Source organism: Callorhinus ursinus, unplaced genomic scaffold (genome assembly GCF_003265705.2).
Source record: "Callorhinus ursinus isolate GAN/ISIS: 27379988/994484 unplaced genomic scaffold, GSC_fseal_2.0 scaffold24, whole genome shotgun sequence".
NCBI classification, from domain to species: Eukaryota; Metazoa; Chordata; class Mammalia; order Carnivora; family Otariidae; genus Callorhinus; species Callorhinus ursinus.
This window is the reverse complement of record NW_027397086.1, coordinates 7,603,603-7,628,845: the sequence shown is the minus strand read 5'-3', so window position 1 is coordinate 7,628,845 and position 25,243 is coordinate 7,603,603. Positions and strand designations below refer to the sequence as shown.

The 25,243-nt window shown below is 39.6% G+C and overlaps 1 protein-coding gene across 10 annotated transcripts in view; it reads right to left on the bottom strand.

Annotated features, from left to right (window-relative positions):
• DENND1A (DENN domain containing 1A) overlaps window positions 1–25,243 on the bottom strand; it is a 497,276-nt gene that overhangs the window by 286,958 nt on the left and 185,075 nt on the right. Inside the window, exon 2 of one of the 10 annotated variants that reach the window (XM_073905765.1) lies at window positions 9,486–9,547. The exons of the other annotated variants lie outside the window; for them this stretch is intronic. Coding sequence (XP_073761866.1) covers window positions 9,486–9,532 — 47 coding nt within the window. The 5' untranslated portion in view covers window positions 9,533–9,547. The remainder of the gene's footprint in view (window positions 1–9,485; window positions 9,548–25,243) is intronic. 10 annotated transcript variants of the gene reach the window in all.

Below are 25,243 nucleotides of genomic sequence, written 5' to 3'. Positions count from 1 at the left end.
AAATAAGTAAATTAAAAAAAAAAAAAAAGAATGTAATAAAAACAGTGGAGGTGTGCCTGGGTGGCTCAGTCAGTTAAGTGTCTGCCTTCAGCTCAGGTCATGATCCCAGTGTCCTGAGATCAAGTCCCTCATCGGGCTCCCTGCTCAGCAGGTAACCTGCTCCTCCCTCTGCCTGCCACTCACCCTACTTGTATGCGCGCGCTCTCTCACACACAATAAATAAAATCTTTAAAAAAATGGAGAAGAGGCAACAAAGAAATAATGGCTGATAACATTCCAGAATTACTGATCCGGAAATCCCAAGCAAGATAAATAATTCTATATCACAGACAAAGCACTGTGAAATTGTACAACTCCAAAGATAAAACAGGAAGACAGTGAATTCGTTTAAGAGCAACAATTAAGACACACTCATTTGTGGCAAGTAAATAAACAAATAAAAGCAAATTAGAAACACAAAAGAACCTCTTTAATAAATAGCAACTAATTGAGACCTATCTTACTGGAGGAATGTTAAAATACTCTTTAAAATCAGACACAATAAAAAAAAATCACTATCTTTAATTCTACTCAACATTGTACTGGAGATATGGGGCAGCACAACTGGATAAGAAAAGGAAATAAAGGATATAAAGAAAAGAGAAAAAAGACAAAACAGTCATTTATAAGTTACATGATTTTGTATCTGAAACACAAAAGAACATATAATAAATTACTAGAATTAATTAGATACACGGGAAAAGATCAATACTTTGAACTGCTAAACAACACAACAGAAAATTAAAGATACATACCTTTTATAAGCCCACAAAAAAATAAGTTCTTAGTGAAAAAATGATCCAAAGATGCACAGGATCATTATGGAATATATTTTTAAGTGTTATTAAAAGATATTAAAGTAACACCTAAATAAACCTGACATCATGTTCAAAAGTTGTAAACACTTGTTAACACAAAGATGTCAATTCACCACAGACCTACCCATATATTCAATGAAAGTCTAATCAAAGTCTCAACATGGTTTTGATGAAACTTTATAATACAAGTCTAAAATTTATTTGGAAGGGTAGGGAACCAAGAAAAGCAAGACATTTTTGAAGAAAAGAAGGTGAGGAAACTCTACTGACAGATATTAAGACTATCGTAGTCAATGCAACAAAATATTAGCATAGAGATATACAAATTAGCTAGTAGGACAGAATGAAAAGCCAGAAACAAGACCTGAAGATATAGGAAAACTTGATGTAGGACAAGGTCAGCCCTGCAAATCCCTAGAGGAATGAATGGATATTCAAAACATGTTACAGGGGCAACTGGATTTCTAAATGGGGGGAAAAAATTGAAATTGGAACCCAACTGTATAATACCCATTAAAAAAAAATCCAGGTGGATTAAATATTTAAATGTGAAAGGCAGAAACTTCAAACACCTAGAAGAAAAATAACCCCAATAACAATACTGAAGATGTAACAATACATATAACCTAGTATCACTCATGAACACAGACAAAAATTCTACACTAAATATCCAACAAAGCCCAGTAATATATAAAAAGGATAAAATATCATTACCAAGTGGATTGGTAGAACATTTAAAATCAACTGGTTATAATTTGCCATTTTAAAAGAATATAGGAAAAAGCCAGATGTTCATAGCAATAGATGCAGAATAAACAGCAAAATTCAACACACATCCATGATAAAACTTCCTCACTTTAAGGGCATCTCTAAAAAAATCTACAGTTCTTATTATACTTTATAGTAAAACACTGAGAACAAGACAGAGATACTCACTCTCACTGCTTGTATTCAACATTCTACATGGCACTGGAGGTCCCACCCAATGCAATGAGGAAGGAAACAGAAATAGAAGGCATAAAAATCCAAAAGGAAGAAGTAAAACTGTCTATATGCAGAGGACATGATGGTTTACATTACCTAGAGAATCTAATAAAGTATACTAACAGCTAATAACTGAAATTAACAAGGTCACAAGATACAGTGTCAATATACAAAAAAAAATCAACTGTGTGTGTATGTATGGTGGTAAATATATATACACTTTTATATAGCAAACAACTGGCAAATACAATAAACAACCAATTCTGTTGATAGCATTGTAAAAAAAAAACAACAACCATATATAACAAAAGACATGTAAGACCTTTAAACTGAAAAGTAAATATACTGCTGAAAGAAATTAAAGACATATAAATGGAGAGATATGCCATGTTCGTGGATTAAAAGACTTAATATTGTTATGTCATCTTCTCTCCAAACTGAGCTATCAATTCAATACAATTCCAATCAGATGTTTTTGTAGAACTGGCAAGCTGATTCTAAAATATACATGCAAATGCAAATATAAAGCAATCTAGAAAAAGACCACAGTTGGAGCATATGTACTACCAATCTTCAATATTCACTCCAAAACTACAATACTCAGGACAGTATGGCATAAAGATAAATATAACAATGGCACAGAAGAGACTCACACTTACACAATCACTACAAAGCCACCTAAGCAATCCAACAAGGAAAACAGTCTTCACAACAAACAACGCTAAAAGACTGGATAAACAGATGGGAAGAAAAAAAAAATGAACACTGAACCCGCACCTCATTCCAGGTACAAAAATCAATTTAAGATGGACCATGGATTTAAACACAAAAATTAAAATTATAAAGTTTCTAGATGAGAACATAAGAGAAAACATAACAGCATGACTTGGGGGTAAGCAGAAGTTTCTTAGAGCAGAGAAAGCATAAACCATAAAGGGAAAATATTAATAAACTTCATCAACATAAAAAACCTGCTTGTCAAAAGAGACTATTAGGAAAATGCATAGGCAAGCTCTAGACTAGGAGAAAATATTTGCACAATATATATATATCCGACAAAGGATCGGTATTAAAATACATAAAGAATTCCCACAACTCAGTAAAGAAAAAGTCAGAGATTTAACTACTTTCTTCATGTGCCAATAAACATATTAAGTGCATATTAGTCACCAGGGAAATGCAAATTAAAACTATAATGAGATACACCCACCAAAATGACTAAAAATAAAGAGACTGACAACACGAAATACTGGTACAGATGCAGAACTGGAACTCTCATACGTTGTTGGTGGCAATGCAAAAATGGTACAACCGCTTTGAGAAAAGGTCTGGTAATTTCTCATGAAACTAAATATACAACTATCCTGTGACCCAACACTTTTACGTCTGTATCTCCCAAGGGAAATGAAAATATGTGATCACAGAAAGACTTGTATAAGAATGTTCACAGCAACTTTGTTCGTAATAGCCCAACAGTGGAATGGCCCAGCTGTCCATCAACAGGAGAAAAGAACAAACTGTGATATAATCATACAATGGACAAATATTCAGCAACAGAAAGAATTGCTGATAAAGCAACAACACCCATGAATCTCAAAAACATCATGCTGAGTGAAAGAAGCCTTGCACAGAAGAGCATATATGATTTCATTTATATGAAGTTCTAGAACAGGGAAAACTCTCCTATGGAAGAAAAGCATAAAAGTAGGTTCCTTTGAGGGACAGGCACAGGGTTTGACTGTGAAAGACCATGAGGGAACTTTCTGGGGTGACAGTAACGTTCTACATTTTGATAAGTGCTTGGACCACACAGGTGTACCCATTTGTTTAAACTCACCAAATAGTTTACCTAAGATTTATACATTTCATTGTACATAACTTTTCTCTAGGAAGGCGAGGCAAGAATGATAAATAAATATTGAATGCTAATTAATAATACATAAGCAGAAGTGTTTAGAGGTGAAGTGTACTAATATCTGCAACTTACTTTGAAATGAGTAAAAGAGGAGAAACTGGGCAGGACCAAGGCTGGGGAAAGGTGGGAGGAAAGAGAAGGAACAAACAAAGAAAACCTTGTTCCTTTTATTTTAAAGTTTGTTTATTTATAATCTCTAACTCAATGCAGAGCTCAAACTCACCATCCTGAGACCAAGAGTTGCTTGTTCTACCGACTGAGCCAGCCAGGTGCCCCAGAGAAAACTGTGAAGGAGCAGCCATTGATATAGAAGGAAAGTCAGGAAAGGATGGTATCCTGGAAGCCATGAGAAGAAAGCTTTTCAAGGTGGAGAGGATTCCTGACACTTCAAAAGCTCCTGATACTTCAAGTTAAGGTTTTGCTATACAGAAAGCAGCAGCTATGCTTTGTGATCAAAATCCAGAGCAATCAAAGAGGAATCATAGTGAAGATGAAAGAAGAGGAAAGAAAAAATGGAAAGAAAGAGGAGAAGAAAAGAATTGGAAATAGAAGAGAGACTGGAATAGAAAGAGGAAAAGGAAGAGAAAAATGAAGAGCAATATCCCCAGAAAAGATTAGTCAGCAAACCCCTCATGGACACTCTCTGGGCAAACCTTTAAGTTAAACAAATGCCCCACAAAGGAAGATAGCCAATCACTTGCATTTGAACTTAACATGACAGTAAAACAGATAAAGCAATGGTTTTGTAAAAGGAGGAAGAAATACAATAAAGCTATGTACAAGCAGAAACCTAAGCAAAGACCCAAGAGATGCTGAATATTTGTGAGGCTTGTCTTTTCTGTGTTACCTATTGGCAGAACCTCATATTGATGGAAAAAATGAAGAACAACATCAACATTTTGAAAAGTACTAGACTGTATATGGAATTTTTATATATTATTTATGTATATTTATATACAATTTTTTGTGTATTACCTCACCCGATCATCACTCTAAACCTTAAGTTGAGGAAACTGAACTGCTGGGAAATAATGTGATTTTGGGGGTGCCTGGGTGGCTCAGTCATTTAAGCATCTGCCTTCAGCTGAGGTCATGACCCCAGGGTCCTGGATCAGGCCCCAAGTCTGGATCCCTGCTCAGCGGGGAGTCTGCTCCCTCTTCCCCTCACCCTGCGCTCTTGTGCTCTCTCTCTCTCAAATAAATAAAATATTTAGAAAAAAAAGAAAAGAAATGAGTAAAAGAAGTATTGATGGATAGACAGACATGTGGGAAAGCAAGTATAGTAAAATGTTGACTTTAAAATCTAGGTGATGAATATATGAATGTTAAATATTGAAGAAAAAAGCACAAAATGAAGAGGGAAGTGATAACAGGGAAATCAAATTTCCTAGGATGAGAGCAAATGGAAGGATGAGAAAAAGAGAACTAAAATAACATGAAACAAATCAAGGAAGAGGAATGTGGGCGTGATTTTAAATAGAGGGGTCAGAGAAGGCCTCACTAAAGTGACATTTGAATAAAGAAGTGAAGAAGAGGTGAGAACCAATCATGTCATTATCTGGAAGAACATCGACCAGATGAAACAACACAGGGGCCAGTATGGTTGGAGCAGAGGGAGTGAGATGAAAAGTAATGGAAATGAAATAAGGAGAGGTAGGTAAGGGACCATATCACCTTGGGCCTTGTACTATATAGACTTTTCCTCCAAAAGGAAACCACTGGAGAACTTGGGACCAAGGGGTGGTCTGATCTGACAATTAAAAAAAAAAAATCTCTCTAGGCGCTGTGCTAATTATAGACACTGTCATTCTCTTCTCAATGTTCTAAGGAAAGAATTAAGCCTTAATGCATATGGTAATCATTTTACAATTCATACATGTATCAAATCATTACACTGTATACCTTAATACAATGTCATATGTCAATTATATCTCAATAAACCTGGGGGGGGGAGTAGGCGGTACGTAATGCCTTAAGTATTCCTTTGTAGGTAACGACTTAACTACTCTTCTATCAAGAATGATACTATTTATGTTCCCTCATTGAGAGAACCGAGAAAACAGTCATTTAAATCCTTTTCTGCATTCTGGGATCAGATAAGGAATGCTGTTTGAGAAAAGGTGCATCTAAGAGGTTAAGACTGAAAACCAGGAAACCAGTTATAGTAACCCAGAAAGAAATGGTGGTCGCTTGCGCCAAGGTGGTAGCAGTAAGGTGGAGAGAAGTGATCACATCCCAGATATACCTGAATGTAAGCTAAAGCCAAATTTGCCAGTGGATTGTGTGAGCCAAAGAGAGAAGTCAAGGACAGCTCTAAGGTTTCTGGCATGATCACAGGGAAAGATAGCATTATTATTAACTGAAATGGGGAAGAAAAAAAATCAGGAGCTAAATTTTGAGTATGTTATATAAAACTGCCTATTAGACAGCCAAGCAAAGCTGTAGACAGCTGGAGTTCACAGAAAAGTCCAGGCTTGAGATTGATGTTTAATTTTAAGAGCTGTCACATGATACTTACAGCCATCACATGACACTAGATATAATCAAAAGATTAAATATATTTAAAGGAGAAAAGGTCAGTTTGTCCAAAGACTGAGTCCTGGGGCACATAACCGTTAAAAGATTTGGGGGGCCATCTAAGAATCAGTGAAGGGGATAGAAAAGCCTGGGGGGTAGCAAGAAAACAGGGAAGTAGGGGTCCCTGGAGGTCACATGATGAAAGGTATCAAAATGTAGTTTAACAAAGTGATTTCCCACCTCCCCCTCTAAGATGGGAAAAATAGCCACATGCCTGTACAATGAGGGGAGGGAAGAGAAGAAGAGAGAGAGAGAGAAGGAAATAATACTCCTGAATAGAAAGGAGAGAGTTGCTGGAATCACATCTTGAGTCCGTGAGAGAGGATGGAATCTAGTGTGCAGATGCAGGGTTTTCCTCTTGCTAAGAATCTGGACAGTACATCCATGACAACAGGAGAAAAAGTAGAATAAATGGACAAACTCGCAGGTGGGTCAGAGGATGTGGAAGTAGCAGCTTACAAAATTTCTATTCTGATTGTTCATTAATAGTGCTGTTGGTCACAGCAAAACAAAAACAAATGAAAAACCACTGGAAATGGTCCATGTAGCCAACAGGAATGGTTTTAATGTCACTGGTCATGTCCTTTAGTAGGGCAGTTGATTCTCAAATATTCATTTTATCATACCTTTATATATGTTATTTCATATGCATCAGATAACATGTAATAACTATTTATGCATAAAAGTGATAACATGGATAGAAAACTGGAATTGAAGGATGGTTAATTGTACCTTTACATTATACCTATATTATTTTAATTACATATTTACATTTTAACTATTTACAAAGAAAATGTTGATACATTGTTTGCAGAGTATTTTGGACACCTAAGTTCTCTGGGTAGATGGCATCATGGGTCATTTTCTTCAATTTTGATGTGCTGTACATTTACGTTAGAGCCTAAATATATTCATGACTGAAAAAATAAATTTTAAAAGTAACCATATAAAAATATTGTAAGTATATGAAAAACACTAAAAGAATATGTCATAATTGTTGCATGCAGATGGTAGGGTTGTGTGGGTTTTTCTTTTTTTTTTTTTTTAGTATTTATTTAAAGAGAGACAGAGAGAGAGAGAGAGAGAGAGAACACACAAGCAGGGGGAGGGGCAGAAGGAGAGAGAGAATCCCAAGCAGAGCCCACCCTCAGCGCAGAACCCCCACGGGGTTCAATCCCATGACCCCGAGGCCACGACGTGAGCCAAAACCAAAAGTCAGAAGCTCAACCAACTGCCCCACCCAGGTGCCGCCTCTCCTTTTTCCTACAGCACCTCCGATCCGGCAGGGGAGGAGGATGAGAAATGAGCATGTATTGATTACATAATTGGGAGTAAAATCAAAACAAAACTCCTAGAGCTTTCTGCTTTCCACCTCTTTTAACATTCCCAAAACTGAATTTTGCTTTTAACTAGATTCTAATCTCTTAATAAATGATCACTTGTTTTCTTTGTGATGTCACTGGTGTTGACACTTTATTTTCAGGTATTACATAATAAATAGGTGACCCTGGGTTAAACATATGACTTGAATTTCATTTGTAGTTTTGGGACAACTACTTTTGCCTCAGCCCCTTTTGGCTATCAGTAAGTTCCCTACTGTTCCTCTGGAATCAACCTTGAGGCAGCTGGTCAGCATATCAAGAGCTGTCGCTCCACAGCCCAGCAGGATGGAAAATGGTCAGGTTTGTTCTCTGTCTAAAAGTAGAGATGCCAAGCATTATGCAACCCTATCAGGGGGGAGACCTAAGTGGAGTAGACAAGTCTCCTGTCAGCTCAGCAGCCCCTCTGTATGAGGTCTCCTTAATTCCAAGGACTTCTCTTTCCCAATCCTGCCCCTGCCTCTGGCCCCTCTCTGAGCACCAGTGCCCCAGTTTCCAGGCATGAGTTTCTCATGCCTTTTGGATGGAATTGTTGTAATGATCAAGAACTGACTCACATTGGGATCAACTCTGCTCCGAAGCCTTCCCTGTCTTATTCTCCCCAAAGTGATTTCCCTTGCTTGGCCTGGCACCGATTCTGCTTTGCTACTTCTGAACTTGACCTCAGGGAACAAATATCGGAGGTCTCTTACTCCATGCACCCCTCCCCTGGGCACTTCCCCATGTCCTGTTATTAAGTATTCTGCAAATACCCACCTTCCTCTAGCATCAAGGCTTACTACCTCCTAGGTGTGTGGGCCTGCTCAAAAATGGCTACTATCCACCCATATATGCAAACCACTGTAGGGGCCAATACTGGCAAATATGTCTACATTATGAACTATATTTCTGATAGTACCTACCTCTCCTAATCTTTGGCCACACTCATGAAAGCTGGAAAATGTATGACAAACTTTCCACTCAGAATTTCTAATGAACTTGAAAAACCAAGGTTTCCTCAAGCCAATGATCTAAAATTAACTGGAGTAGTGGGAAATGGGGTCTTAGAAAGGGAAAATTAACATTTGTTCAGCAGTTATTATGTGCCAGACATTTACCTACACAAGCTACTTAATGCTTGCCACAACTCAATGAATTAATAAGAATTACTACTACAGGGGGGGCACCTCGGTGGCTCAGTCGGTTAATTAACCGACTCGATTTCGGCTCAGGTCATAATCTCAGGAGCCTGCTAAGATTCTCTCTCTCCCTTTCCCTCTGTCCCTCCTCCATCCTGCTCATGTGCTCTCTCTCTCTCAAAAAAAAAAAAAAAAAAAAATTACTGCTACAGATGGAGAATAGGTAGCACTTGGTACAACAAGTTTTGAACTCACGTCTTTCTGATTTCAGATTAATGCTCTTTTCATCAAACCATGCTGATAGCCCAACTCCAAAATACTTATGAGCTTCCCAGTTCCTTACCTAGCTATGTAAATACTACTCAGATTCATAAACACTTACCTTTGCTAATTAAAAACCATGCATTTAACATTATAAAGACTAAGATAAAGTAATTACAGAGCACTCTGATGCAAGAGATTTTGGTTGTTTTTTTGTTTTTGTTTTTTTTTTTAATGCCACCAACCTAATTCTCTACCAAGGCACATGCATTATGAGTTTGAGGGCCTTTTGTTCAGTTAACACTGGAGAAGTAACTGTCAGAGTTTGAATGCCAAATTTGCAAGCCTGAGTTCAACAAAACTATCACTCCAGGAACCCTTACTGCTCACTCACCAGCCAGAGAAAGATAACCCCAAAGTGCAGCTGCCCTGTTGAATCATCTAAAGGTGGCTTATCTAAAAAAAAAAAAAAAAAAAAAAAATTCAGCATGTAAATTTGGCTTTAGTCTCTCCTTGACCTTGCCACTGCCAAACCTGCTCTGCCTCTGAAATCACTAATTCAGAATCCCCACTTTTGAAACTAGTTTCTTCCTATCCTTCATGTTTGCTCATCTCACAACTCCTCCCATACCATTCCTCCCTGTTTTTTTTAAACCCTTCGTCCTTCACTGCTGCCTTATCTTAGCTTAGTTCTGTGGTCCATCATTAAAGGCCCATGTTTCTTTCCCTTTCATCACATATGCATGGAAAACACCTAATCCCTGAATGAATACAACTATTTACCTTTGTGCCTACATTTAGGCTGATAAGCATGGCTGGGGAATAAATTCCCCCCAAACATATTGTATCTCTAAAAATTCTACATTTATAGAACCTACAGCATCAACTAAGCCTTCAACACCATCCAGCAATTCTGTTTTCACTAGTCAGCCTACATAACTATTTTACATCTTCTCCATTCTCCACTCAAACATCTCATCTCCACACACGTTCTTCCTTCTCAGTGTCTGATCGCACCACCTACTTCATCAAGAAAATAGAAGCTAACAGACAGGAATTGCCTCAACTTTCCAAAAACACATGTATTCAATAAGTATTGACCACCACTGGATGTCTGGGCTCTGGAACCAGATCACTTATGTCCTTATTCTCACCTTGTCCTTTGGGTGAGTTACTTTGTGCTTCTGTTTATTCCTTTCTAAATTGGGGATAAGAGTGGCACCAACCTCACAGGATTGTATGAAAGTTAAATAATATATTTGGAGTATTTAGAATGGTATGTGGCCCAGAGGAAGCATGCCATAAATACCAGCCATTACTACCACCATGATTACATGGCCAGACATTGGATGTACGCAAAAATGTATGCCCATCTCTTCCTCCTCCCCTTCTGTTGAAACATAGGAAATGTCTCTGTCTCCTCCATCTCAAGCCAATACTTCCCTTCTTTGGGTTTAAGAGAGGATAAAAACAAAACCAATACAGCCTAATGTGAGAAGACTTGGAAGGCAAAGTACGAGCCCAAGGTCAAAAAGCTGTTAAAATGTAGAGCTGAACTTAGACATCAAGTTCAGCTCTCTAACTACATCATTCTGCCTTCTGAATTTCCATCGTATTTGACAGAATGTTCTACCGAAATACCTCAACTTCTGCTACAGAAGTGAAGCTCAGATTTGACACGTGAGAACTTCCCCCAAAGTTAAATGTGGGCTTTGAAAGGCCTGAACCTACAAGTATGCATGAAACACTCTAAATTATGGAAGAGGGAGTACTGAATTCTGAAGGTGGTCAGGGAAGGTTTCCTAGCATATAGGATGCCACCAGGAATACTGTGAACAGAAGTATGCATAAAATCCCTGGCCGAGAGTTAACAAGGGGCAGGGAAAGCCTTGATGGTGAGAAAAAGTTAGAGCTGCTACCGGCAGGAAATCTCCTGGACATGACAAAATCTGTTTAATAAAAAAGGAGAACATATTAAAACTATTTGGCATGTGGGCTCGAATCAAACAGTACAGCATGAAAGTCTGGAGATCACCTGAGGACTAAAAGCAGCGTCCCTTCAAGTAGGGAGTTAAGAGTTCCAACAGCTGTCAAGGAACCCCGATCCTTCAAATACTATTAAAGAGGCAATATAAAAGAACTTTAAGGAGTAACTGTGGAGGTGGCAGATAAGAGATTTCACTATGTTCAGAACACCTGGAATCACTTAAGAGACATCTGTTATCATCTGGGAATCAGAGATTAGAGCGCAGGACCACTGGTTTAGGTCAATTCAGAATAACATTTCCATTTCTTCACAGCAACTGTTCATAGGAGTAGGGCAATGGGACTTCAGGCTTTTCATCATAGCTTTGCACAAACTCCTTACTATGGCATTTCAAACTATACAGTTTTCCCACAAATCACAGTAAATACAGTGAATAAATTTTAAAATTTGAACTAAAGATTAGGAGTGAAAACATGAAAAGCCTGGACTATCCTAAAGCATCACAATCTGTCAATAATTCCTATATATATTATATTTAATTCTAGCAATGAGAGGATAATTTGATTAATTAATTAATTAATGTTACTATCTCTAAACGGAAGTTTGGAAGTGAACTATTTTGCCCAGGAAGTAAACTATTATGAACTATATAGTTCATAAAAGATTAACTGAAGGCGCCTGGGTGCTCAGTTGGTTAAGCGACTGCCTTCAGCTCAGGTCATGATCCTGGAGTCCCGGGATCGAGTCCCACATCGGGCTCCCTGCTCGGCCAGGAGTCTGTTTCTCCCTCTGACCCACTTCCCTCTCGTGCTCTCTATCTCTCATTCTCTCTATCTCAAATAAATAAATAAAATCTTTAAAAAAAAAAAAAAAAGACTAAACTTGAGGGGCGCCTGGGTGGCTCAGTTGTTAAGCATCTGCCTTCGGCTCAGGTCATGATCCTGGAGTCCCGGGATCGAGTCCCATGTCAGGCTCCTTGCTCAGCAGGGAGTCTGCTTCTCCCTCTGACCCTCTTCCCTCTCGTGCTATCTCTCATTCTCCTCTTTCTCTCTCTCTCTCAAATAAAATCTTTAAAAAAAAAAGATTAACTGAGATTTGACTCTAAGACAGGATTCTGCCATTCTACTTTTTCATACAGGGAGAGGAGGTTAAAAACAAATCCTAAAATGATGTCCCTCTTTAAAGCTAGACCAATGGCTTACACACAAAAGCTATCTAGAAACTGGAATTTACTTCTGAAATTACTTTAAAACTAGTGTGTATAATTAGAAGCAGTCTTGCCTAGCAAGCACGTTAGAATTGATCAAGTAAAGACAAAGTAGCAGCATTATTATCTGCTGGAGAATATAGAGGCAGCTGGATCAGCCTGGGTGGTAGTAACCCAGTGCTCACCCTCAAACACTCCAAAAAAGTCATCCTGGTGGGCTTGTCCTCTTGAATTTTAGCTGAGCCTGCTTCAGTCACAGACATGAGCCCCAGTAGTGTGGGAGGCTGTGCAGGTGGCGTCCCCCAGGCCACCTGGGCTCACCAGGTTGGGAGGACAAAACCTCTCAGAGCCAGGGCTTCTCGGAGAGAGAGCCATGCTGTGGCATGAGAAAAGCAACATGATCTCATACACTGCCCCATGCCTATACGTTACCACAACTATAAAAATGGTGAAAACTGGGCTGGGGGCAGGGGGACAGATAAATTGAAAATGGATTCCCTCTTAGGCTCTCTCTCCATAATAAAAGTCTTCAGGTTGGTTGCCAGGAACAAACATTTCTCAGCAACAGATTTTACTGACTTCCTAAAAATTCTTTTTTCACTCACTTCTAAAATATATTTTGTTCACAATTTAGCTTTTCTGGATGAGCAAGAGAAATGAGAATACAAAATTGTCGCAAAAAGTAACTCTGTGGCTTAGAGACCCTGAGTTGGGAGCATATCTCATCAGCGTAAGGTTCTAAAACTCGTATAAAAACTGCCTTGGTCAGACCATCCTAAAAGGGACTGGGAGCTACCTGAAGACAGAAAGTACAACTCATTCATTCATTCACCCATCCAAAGAACTTCCTTCCCACTTCCTTCACGTAAATGCCTGAATAAGTAGGTACTTAATACACACTTGGTTAATGAGTAAGTAGAATTATTTAACAAATGACCTAGAGTTGGTTTTCAAATCTTTGGATTGAAATTAAGCCAAATCCAACCTAAGATACCAGATTCCAGGGTCATCAGCTATAGGACTGGAGCTCGGGGAAATCAGTGCCAAAGCACTGGATCTTAAAGCCCACAAGAAATGCCCCTCAAGAGCATGACTTGCACTGCCCGGGACCACTCCAGGGAAGAGCCTCTTTGAGGACTTACATGAATTTGGCCACTACCTAAAGCACAGCAGAGAACAGCAAATGTTCATCCATTCCCTTCACAAAGACACCGTGAGCAATTCCAGAGAGTGGTAGAAAGACACTGCATAAGAACAAGGGAAATTACCTCTCCTGCAATCATTGTTTTTCAGTTAGCATCCTCCCAGATCGATACTCCTGGGTCAAATTAAATCTGATCAAGTAGAGAGGGGACCCATGGACAACACTTACCTTCAAAGAGGAAAGAACACTTACGATGCCCATTTGCTTTTACAGGTTCCCATACGGTAACAGTATTAAGCTCTCATTTTCAGCATTAGCCGAAAGACTGTTCAAAGCCTTGAAGGGGGTGTGTGTTGGGGGGTGGGTGTTGAGGCGTCACAGATGCCGTGAGAGCTGGAAGACCGCTGTGGTCACAGCCCATCAGTTTCTTGCCTGCGGTTTCCTTTCATTCTCAGAGTCAATTTAAATTACTAATAATCAGGAAACCTACATGACAAGACATCTATTAAAGACAACTACTAATAAAATCAAAACTAAATATCAAATCGGATAATGGTTCGACTCGCTCCTGGGTTATAATTTAAGCTTGCATGAAGTACAAATGAATGCAGCGGAGGCACCGAAGAACAAAATTAATTGCCTTTGTGAGTTCTCCCAACTCGCAAAACTCCTTCAGGGAAGTTACTGCTTTGTTAACAAACAGTAGCCACTTAAAATCCCAGATGCTCTTAGTATTGCATACATTCTTGGTGGGATGGAGGCATGAAGAATACATTTTTAGGTAAACTCAATAAAACTATGACAACGATTTTAAGCCAGGGCCACCTTACTGTCATCATATGAACCACAAATGCAAATGTGTGACCTAGTTTTTTAAGTCTGATAAAAGAACTTTCAGTTGGTGAGTGAAGGAATGTGGTTACTTTTTCCTTTTTACAAAAGTAATTGAGAAGCCACCGGATTAGTCAGGTGGCCCAGATACTACTCTCAGATCTGGCCAAATAACCTTGGCAGGGAACACCTTCTCTGGGCCTTACTGGTAAACTGAGGAACAAAGGGGATCAGATACCAAATGTGGCTGTAAGTTTCCTGAGAAATGCAGAGTGTCATGCTCACCAGTGTAGTCCCAATACTTGTTTATTGGAAAAAATGCATGGGGTACATATCATGGGCCAGAGATGTATATAGTGTAATGCATTTAACCCCTGCAACAATCCTGAGAAAGGATTATCCCCAATTCACAGATAAGGAAAGGGAGCTCAAAAAGCAAGCAAGCCAGCTAGCTGTGCAAGATCACACAGCTACGGGTGGAGTGGGGATTTGAACCTAGGTTTGCCTAACACCAAAACCTAACTCCCTTTTGCTAAGAGAAAAATAAATATTTCTTTGAAATGGAATTATTTTATTTTACATACACTGCACATGTCCCAAATCATTTTAGTCCATTCAAGAAAAGAGAATATAGCATTTTTAATTCCTAAACCCAATTTTAATTTAGGGCTTTCACAGCTTGTTTCCATGTATGGAATTTTGAGTAATAGTGGACGGAGCATTGCAGGAACCAAGGGCTCCTGGAGGTTGCCTGTTAGCCATTCCTTTTCCTCAAAGCTTTTGCCAGAGTACATAGTTTATTCCCTGCCATTCTAATCCATTTCTGAGATGCCAAGCAGTGTGTTGTTGGAATGGCCCCTATCCCTCCAGCATGCACGGTCCAAATTTTTGTAAAGCAGCTACAAAGGCAATTTTGGAAACATACAACTCTTAACAGCTCTCCCATCTGGTTTTCACACGGGCTCCTTCCTCCATAAGCCTACAGAAGTCACCGTCAGCTCCTGTTTTCTGGAAAACTAGCAGTCTTTTCATCTTGCTGGGTGTATGTTATGTCTGTCTGTCAGCAAATTGGGAAATGGCCTCCATCCTGACAGATACATTTTGTAAAGCCTTAAAAGCACATACACTAATGTGAAGGAAAAAAGGAAATTTTTCTGGTTTTAGACTCTGGCTATTTGCTCTTTACAGCTTATGTGTCAAGGGAATGGGATTTCCCAGGTAGATGTACTAATGTAAAATGCATTAGTGTTAAGGTGGGGGCTCCCAATCCACCCAGGGCCAAAGGGTTAATACAAAATGACAGAATTTAATGACTGCTATTATGGTTGCCAGGCAACCCAGAGAAGGTGTGCCATAAAGGCCTAATTAATGAATGAGGTAGCAAGAGTTTCTGTTAAGTTGGTAAGCAGTTCACAGTTCACCATTGGTTGGCTTTGCCCAGATGGTAATACTCTTAAGCTTTCTTAGCTCCACTGAGCAGCAGCAAAATAATGTGATTATAGTTGCAGCTCTGGCTAAAGTTCTGACATCCTTCCCATACTCAGTGCAATTTCTCAAGGCAGTTGAAACAAGAGTCTCCTGCAAAGATTCACATCGAGGATTATATGTTTGCATTTGATTTCTCATACGTTCCAGGTCCAGAGGAACACTGGAATGATTATTTTCTGGGCATTCTTTTGTTGCAGCAACATTAAGAGCAATCAAAATTGGAGGACAAAACTGAACTGGAACTAGTGGCTTTGAAAAAAAAAAAAAATGTTTTCAAAGGAGAGCCCAGATGACATCAACAAAGGCCTACGTTCAGAGTACCCATGACTGGCCAAGGTCCGTACCAGTGCTTCGCATTCACCATCTCAGCCTCCACAGCCCTGTGAGGTAGGAATCACCGCTCTCACTGCATAAGCTAAAGCTCCGTGAGGCCAAGTTCCCTGCTCAGCATCACATGCACTGCTAGAACGTGGCTTCCAGGTTAGGGTGGACACCCTGTCCCGACTCCCAGGCCCATTTTCTCTACAGGGCACCATTCTGCCACTGCTATGGATGACAATCATGATGACAACTGCCCTCCAGAGAGCAGAAACAGAGCTGGTACTCAATATCTATTATTTTATATGACCTTAATCCTTGTAACAACATAGATTCTGCTGGTGTTATTAAATCCCATTTTAAAGAGAAGGAAAATGAAGCCCCGTGAAGTATTTGCCCAAAGTCACAAATCTGGTCAATGAGGAAACCAACACTTAAACTCAAGTCTGTGGATTCAAAGCCTGCCCCCTTTTCACTGTGCCTCACTGCCTCAGTCACTACCGCAGCTCTTAATTAAAGGCTAGCTCTAAGTTAATTTTCATCCTGAAAATGGACAATATACTCAATTACTCTGTTCCCTCCATGCCAGGATCATCAATTAAATATGTGAACTTTTCTTTAAGACTGTACCTTCTACATCAAAATATAGCTCAGAATCACCATGTATTCAAATAGGGGAAGGTCCCCGAGAGCAGTGCAATAGATTAGCAAAAGAGGAAAAAAGGTTTCCTTCACCCCAACTCTCAGCTAAGTCTTAAAGAAAACAGAAAACAAGAGGGGCTGGGGGTGAGAGGAGGCAGCTGTCTCAGATGGCCTGAGCTCCAAGGGAAACTGCTCTTATTCTTTAATGGAAGAAGGTCTGCCCATGCTGAGGGGCCAAAGCGGGGGAGGCCCCAGATGAACAAAGGTAAAGAGAAGAGGAAGAAAGATTGGTCTGAGACCAGCTAAAGTGTTCTCATTAATGGGCCTGCAACTTCAAATGTCATCAAAGTAGAGGACCCAGTGCAGTCTAGCAAAAGATCAGAAGAATTGCCCCTCCGATCCTTTCATGCAGCAAATACAGTCTTTTTACTAGGCCCAGCAACTAATACAAATGTTCACCTTTCTGACTATCAGGGCTATTCAAAATACATTCAAACTATTTTCAGACTCAACAGAATTAACTTTATCATTTTTTTATGGTTTGGTCCATGATTATTTACAACTGATTCTTGCTTATCACTGGCAAGTTTCAAAATCCAAGACTGGCTTCCTGCTGCCACCCCAGTTTATGTGTGGGCTATCTCAGGCCTGTGGTTTGTGAGTGTACACTTGGGATACACAAAAAATGAGAGTTTAAGCAAAACGGAACGAGAAGACTAAATAGCCACCTTTGCCCAAAAGAAACGGCATTCATTCATTCAACAAACACCCCACGAGCATTTAAAAGACAAAAATGCTAGAATTCAAGTATAAAAACCAGGACCTCTCGATTATAAGACTTCTGGATCATAAATGATACTCCTTCCAAGTACATAAGTGAGGGCCTGTCTCTTGCCTTAGACGGCAAGCTTGCTCGCTTGCTCACTATCCACCCACCTCAACCCCTCCTCTACTCTTCTGCCCTAACAAGGGTCAGGAGAGGCTTGGGACCCACACCAGCTCTTCCACACCGGAGCAAAAATGATTTTCTCACACACAGATCTGATGATGTCACTCCCTTCCTTAAAATCTCCAGGTCACTCTTCATGGACTTCAGGTTCAAGTCCAAAAGCCACAACATGGCATGTGAGGTCCTCGCTCTCAGGCTCTCCCCACCAGAGGCACACTGCTCTGGGCACAGTAAACGCCTAGCCGCTAGGCAGAAGCACCATGCTGCCTTGCTGCTGGGCCTCTGCCTGTGTGATTCAGTCTGCCTGTAATGCTCTTTCTATCCCCCATTCCTACAGACCAGCCCCCAGCTCCCTGGCCTAACACTCACTTGCCCGGTCAGTCTCGTTTTACTTCCTACCTTCCCCCAACCAGGGCTTTCCTCCTTCACCCACTTAACTCGTTGAAACTGTTGGCTTGCCCACACTCTCCCACAAGAACGCCTCCTCTCTGCATTGCCTGCCTCGTGTAGAACACAGTAAATGTCTACTGAATGAAGGAATGGACCATAACTAACACTAACCGTACTCTGATACAATCTTTGCTTGCTGCCCTGATTGTTAAAAAAGAAAATCCCAAATGTTCCTTCCTTCCTTCCTTCCTTCTCAAAGACACTGAACTAGTCTAACCTTTGTAGTCTCAGCAGTTGGCGCTCACTCTGATTTTTAAAGTCAATTGAGCTGCTCCAATTAACCTGCATTTCTCATCCTAACCTCTAGAGTTGGAAACTGAGAGCCACAATATAAAACAAGCACCACTCATCAGAGGAGACTGAAGAGAGGGAGGGTCCAGGTCACACATGTGGAGCATCTAATCAACTTCTAAAACCACACATACCTACTAAACTTTCCTCCTAAGACGCTAGTATGAATTCCATCCTTTAGTGGTACTGAAAAATAAACACTGCATTCTCAATGCTGGCTCCAGGCCAAATCTGTCTTCAACTCTGGCACTGAGAGCTAACCACCTGGAGCGAGGGCAAGGAGAGGGGAGGAAAAGACAGAAAAGGAAGAGAAGACAGAGGAGCACAAAATGGCAAAAAAATTCATTGAGCAAACTTCAGAAGAAAAGCCGGGTTGATTTAAAATGAACGCTAGGATGCAGACAGGAGGTGGCAGCATGGACTTGAGGTCTGAGCATCAAAATGCCTGGCCAGGCCTCCTCAGTCTTTCCTTCAAGGCTTGGCCACAGAGGCCGGATCACAACCTCTCTGAGCCTGGGGATGAGCAACTCACCTTTGTTAGTCTACAGGATGGTCTAGGAATAAAACGACAAAGACGATGAGCAATTCCTAAGAGAATCAAGCTGTAAAAAACACAAATTATGCTTAAGTGTTTTGATAGGGGGTACACAATTGTGAAAAAATGTGAACTTGCGTTCTAATTTAGACTAATATTCTAATTTCGTTTCTAATGGCTCGTGAACATGAAACTGGCTTTATCATAGGCTATTTCAATCCGGCTCAAAAGCCATTAACAAATGCATCTTCGGGAAAGTTCTTAGCAAAAAGAAACTCAAAGGCAACTCTTCATTCCTGAAATCTCATTTTCAATGAGTTCTAAGTTTATAGCACACCGTCCCTGCAATTGTAATGCCATTCAGGGTGGAATGATACCAATTCTGTCCCAAGCCTCACTAATTGTTAAAGCTTTGGATAGAGCTAGAAATTTAGAACCTGCATATGAAACTCACTCATGACCCTCACTATATTTTTGCTCAAAAAGTTTCAATATTTGTGCATAATTGTGAGTTAAATGCTAAAATTCAGTGACAGAGACAGAATTTACAAAGCCTTTTAAGACCCTTAAAAGCTGAATGGCTCAGGTCTTTGATGTGACTGACTGCTTTGCAAACCAACTTGAGAGAAGCTTCCTTCTCTCCAGTATGCAAAGGCAGCCACCCATGACTACAGGTTCTAGAGTGTGATTTGGAAACATTTTAGCATCACACTCCTCATAATTCAAATGCTGGTTTGTGTCTGTCTTTATAGGTCATTGTTGGCCAGGTGGAAAATATTAAGGAAAAGATACTGCCATGAAACCAGCAGGCTGTGGTCCACAGTTGCAAGGCCCCAGTTAAGCAGGAGCAGAACTGCAGGAGGGCTCTGCTCAGCTAGGAGTGTAACTCTGGCGCATCCTTTCTCTGCTGAGCGGCAGGAGGGCCCCAGGCCAGCTGAGAGCGGTCACTGTGCCAAACAGACTGTGCGAGTCTCACTGCTCGGATGCTTCCAGAGAAAGAGGGAGAATCGATGGGTTCCTTTGTAAACAACTTCTTGTGCTCTCAGGCTGTGACTGACTTCAAAGGTGGCATAACTTAATCCCATCACAAATTATGCCATGGAAATCTTGAGACAGTTTTCTTCCTGAGGAAATACCTATGTGGTCACTTAAAAACTGGATTCTCACAGGTAAACAGCAAACGACAAAAGAAAAACCAAATGCAGCTTTTGGCAAGTAAGAAAAACTGCACAGCCAAATATAACTTCTACTCACTATTTAAAACCATTTTCAGTAAAATCTTGCTGGATATTAGCAAATACAGATCTTAAATATTAAAGTTTGTGTTGCACTAAGACATTTCTTCATATGCTCATCTCCAGAAACAGGTCCTGATTCACAGTACTGACTCACCCTCAAAAAAAAATTTTTTTTTGAATAGAAAGTTTTAATTGCCAATAATGGTTAAACATCATTAAAAGCTCAGTCTCCAACAGGCATTCTTCTGAAGACTTGGGTGTATTAAATTTCTGGAAAAAGTCCCTTTTTTTTTTTTAATCAAGAAAAGCTCTCCTTTAGAAATGATAAAAGGTAAGTGACACCATCAATATTCCCTTTACACAATGGCCTAGAATATTTAATAATAACTTGCCTAAAATTTAATCCAGGGCTGACTACAAATCCAGATTCTTCCACTCCTCCATGCTGCCTCTCCACTTCATTTGAACAAACTTTAGCCATTCCAACTATGACTATTTCCGAAGTGCACTAGACCATGAAGCTCTTGAGGACTGGGATAGAGTTTTATTCACAGTTAAATCCCCAGGACCCAGCGCAGAGCATAAGCAAATGAAAAATATGAATGGAGAGAGTAGAAAGAAGAGCCTCAGGCTTTTCCCCCTTACCCATAGGTAAGCACCCATGATAGGTAGTGTTGAATTAGCATCCAAGTGTCATAGGAGAGAATATAGCACTTGGGTCATTCCTGATAACTGGAAAAAATAAATCAATGCATAAAGAAGAAATCTTGAACATGGATTTTTATTCTAGGATCCAGAGAGTATAGAAGGGGTTCTGAGAAAACCCTGAAAAACTTTAGAAGGACAACCAAAAACACTTTTTTGGAGATAGTTCCGGGAGCTTTCAGCAGATGTTCAAAGGATTTCCATCACCCAAAAGGTCAGCTCCATGAAGTATTAAAATTGGAGGAGACTATCTGGGAGAGCGGAGTGGGAAAGACCAGAGACTCTGGTGGTCAGGGGGCCTGTATTCAAGTCATACTCTCTGAGCAGCCACTCAACATTGGTCAGGTCACTATCATTCTGAAGGACAGTGTTGTCATCTGTTTTCCCTGAAACTATTCTCATTTAGTCAATTAAGAGTAAATACCCAGAAAACATCCTCTCTTTTCCAGAGTGTATACCACAAAGCCTCATTTTAAATATCAAGCTAAAAGCTAATATCCATACTTTAGACTAGATTTTGAGGTAAAAGAAGTTGAACTGGGGCACCTGGGTGGCTCAGTGGTTAAGCGTCTGCCTTCGGCTCAGGTCACGATCCCAAGGTCCTGGGGTCGAGCCCCGCATCGGGCTCCCCGCTCCACGGGAAGCCTGCTTCTCCCTCTCCCACTCCCCCGCTTGTGTTCCGTCTCTCGCTGTGTCTCTCTCTGTCAAATAAATAAATAAAATCTTAAAAAAAAAAAAAAAGGTTGAACTGTATTCTCATATGCATAAGAAAACAAAAGAAATTCAAAAATGCCTATGACACTAACTGAAAGAAGGAAACATGGATTCTGTCTCAAAACTTATCCACCTGTACAGAGAACCCTTGCAGATCCTCCCAGATGTATCTTTTGAAACCGTTTTGACATAATTACAAAATGGCATAAGGGCCATGAGATCACAGACAGATGAAGACTCAAAGAACAAACATCAAGAAATAATCTTTCACTTGCTAAAGACCTTAAATGATAGGTAAAAAAAACAAAGATTATGAATTAGAGTGAAATTAATGAAAAAATTTTAATTTTTCTAACTGTACCATGTACATTATTAGCACCTCCTCCCTCAAAAAAATCCAACAACAACAAAAACAAGAAAGACACATTTAGGTCTATCTAAGGAAGTATGTATGGGAGTTGGATGCTGAAAACCTTAAAACACCAAAGAAAGAAGTTAAGGAAGTCCTAAATAGATGGAGAAATGTACTGTGTCCATGTACTGGAAGACTCAAATACTGTTAAAATGTCAGCTTCTCCAAAATGATATATTCAGCTCAGTATTAATCCAAATCCCAGTAGATTTATGCAGTAAGGCAAAGGAACTAGAATAGCAAGCACAATTTTGAAAAGAACACAGCTAGAACAATCATGCTATCTGATTTCAAGACTTACTATAAAGCTACAGTAACCAAGACAGAATGGTATTGATAGACACACAGACCAGTGAAACAGAATAGAGTCCAGAAATAGACCCACCCAAATACAGTCAATTTTTGGAAAAAGGTGCAAAGGTAATACAATAGAGAAAAGATGGGACTTTTCAACAAATGATGCTGGAACAACTAGACGTCGACATGCAAAGAAAAAAAAAAAAACTCTCAACCTCATACCTTAAAAAAACTGGATCACAGACCTAAACGTAAAAATAAAACTTCCAAAAGAAAACAGAGGAGAACATCTTTGTGGCCTTGGAGTTAGGCAAACAGTTTTAAGATATGACACTAAAAGTATGATCCATAAAAAACATATTAAACTTTATCAAAATTACAACCTTTGGCTTTGTAAAAAAAAAACACTGTGAAGAGAATGAATAGACAAGCCACAGACAGGGAGAAAATATCTGCAAATCATAATTGACAAAGGATTTGTACCAAGAATACTTTAAAAACTCTTAAAACTTGGGGCGCCTGGGTGGCTCAGTCAGTTGAGCATCCAACTCTTGATTTCGGCTCTGGTCATGATCTCAGAGTCAGATAGAGTCCTGTGTGGGGCTCCATGCTCAGTGGAGAGTCTGCTTCTCTCTTTTACCTCTGCCCGCTCCCCCTAGCTCCTGCTCAAATAAATCTTTAAAAAAAAAAAAACTCTTAAAACTCAACAATAAAGAAATGAACAAACCATTTTTTTTAAATGGGTAAGAGAATTGAATAGACACTACCAAAGATGAAACACGGACGGCAAATAGGCCATGAATAGATGCTAAAAATCACTAGTCATTAAGGAAATGCAAATTGAAACCATAACAGATCCCACTAACACCTAACAGAATAAAAACTAAGAAAATAGTGACAATACCAAATGCTAGTGAAGATGTGGAGCAACTAGAACTCTCACACACTGCTGATAGAAATGCAAAATGATACAGCCATTGTGGGAAACAGTCTGGCAGTTTCCTGTAAAGTTGAATGTATACTCAGCATATGACCCAGAGATCCCATTCCCAGATATTTACCCGAGACAAAAACTTGTGTTCACACAAAAATCTGTATGCAAATGTTTATAAGTCTTATTCATAATCACAAAAACTAGAAACAACCCAAATGTCCTTCAATAATGAATGGATAAACAAACTGTGGTTGCATCTATATGACAGAATACCTACTCCACAATAAAAAGGAACAAGTCACTGATATATTCAACACAGATGGATCTCAAATGCATTTTGCTATGTGAAAGAAACCAGTCCCCCAAAGAAACAGATATGATTACATTTTAATGGCACTTCAGAAAAGGCAAAACTTGGGATGGAGAACAGACCAGTCATTGTCGGGGGTTAGCAACAGGAGGAGGGTTTGGCTACAACCAGCAGCACAAGGAAATTCGAGGGGAGTTATGGAACTGTCCTTATCTTGGTTGCAGCTGTAGATATAGGACTATGCATTTGTCAGAATTCAAAACTGAACACTACAAAACTAAATTTTATTGCATATAAACTGAAAACTGAAAAAGTAGAATTAAAAAGTCATAGCATCTCTTAATTTTGAAAAAACAAATAGATTTTACTTGTCTAGTGCACTTATTTGATTGAATCTGTTTAGAAATGCAGACTCTGGAATCAGAAGAATCCTGTCATTTTTTAGTTGTATCACTTCAGGCAAGCCACTTCATCTCTCCAATCCTCAGTTTCTTCATCTGTACAATGGAGACCACAGTGCCCTCTCCTAAGGTCATTGTGAAGATTAAATGGAAAGCACATGGAAAGCATTCAGCAAATAGTAAGCATTTAATAAATATGAACTGTTCTTGAATATTTATGCATATTTTAGCACTTTTTTTAAGTTATGGAAAGAAAAGACATTACATTCACTCAAAACCCAGAGCTACTTTAAGATTATAATATATTATAATGTGATACCTGAAACCAACAGAAGTCAGCTCTTTAGAGGAAATTGTTTAGAATATACAGATGACTAACCATTTACACAGTTAGCTAATATCCTGTGCTTTTCTTAGCAGGATATTACAACTGATTTTTTAGTTATGTGTCTGTCTTTAGACCCCTGGGCCATGTGAAGATGGGGAATACGTTATGTCTTATATTGCTGCATTCCCAGTGTCTACAGTGGAATATCCAGACCTACAGACACCCAGTAATTGTCTCCTTAACCTAAGTTAGACAAGGCTGAAAGTATGGGATGGGGGCAGCAAAAAGAGTGGAAAGCATATGGGTTTTAAAATCAGATGACAATATTAGTTAATAACTAATATTAACTTATTGGCTAATAACCAATGTCCAAGGCTCCCTTTCTTTTTCCATAAAATGAAAATAATGTTTCCCTTGCCCGACTGTTGTGAAGACTGAATGGGATGGTGTACATGAATGTACTGACACTCAGCTCCCTGAACACAATGGCTTCTACCATGGCAAATTCCTGTGTCATTCTCTTATATTAACACATCCCAAGATGGGAATTGGGAAAATTTCAAAAATAATAAAAATTAAAAGCCGTATTAGAGTTCCAATTGGTCACCAGGTAAAACTTCTACAGGGATCAATACTACCAAGTAGTATCATGTTATTTTTTGATACCCATAACAATCCTTTGAAGGATCTCACTGATATGAGGAATTTGAGAAACAAGACAGAGGATCATAGGGAAAGGGTGGGAAAAATGAAACAAGATGAAACCAGAGAGGGAGACAAAAACCGTAAGAGACTCAATCTCAGGAAACAAACTGAAGGTTGCTGGAGTGGAGAGGGGTGGGAGGGATGGGGTGGCTGGGTGATGGACACTGGGGAGGGTGTGTGCTATGCTGAGGGCTGTAAATTGTGTAAGACTGATGAATCACAGACCTGTACCCCTGAAACAAATAATAAAACAATCCTTTGAAGGA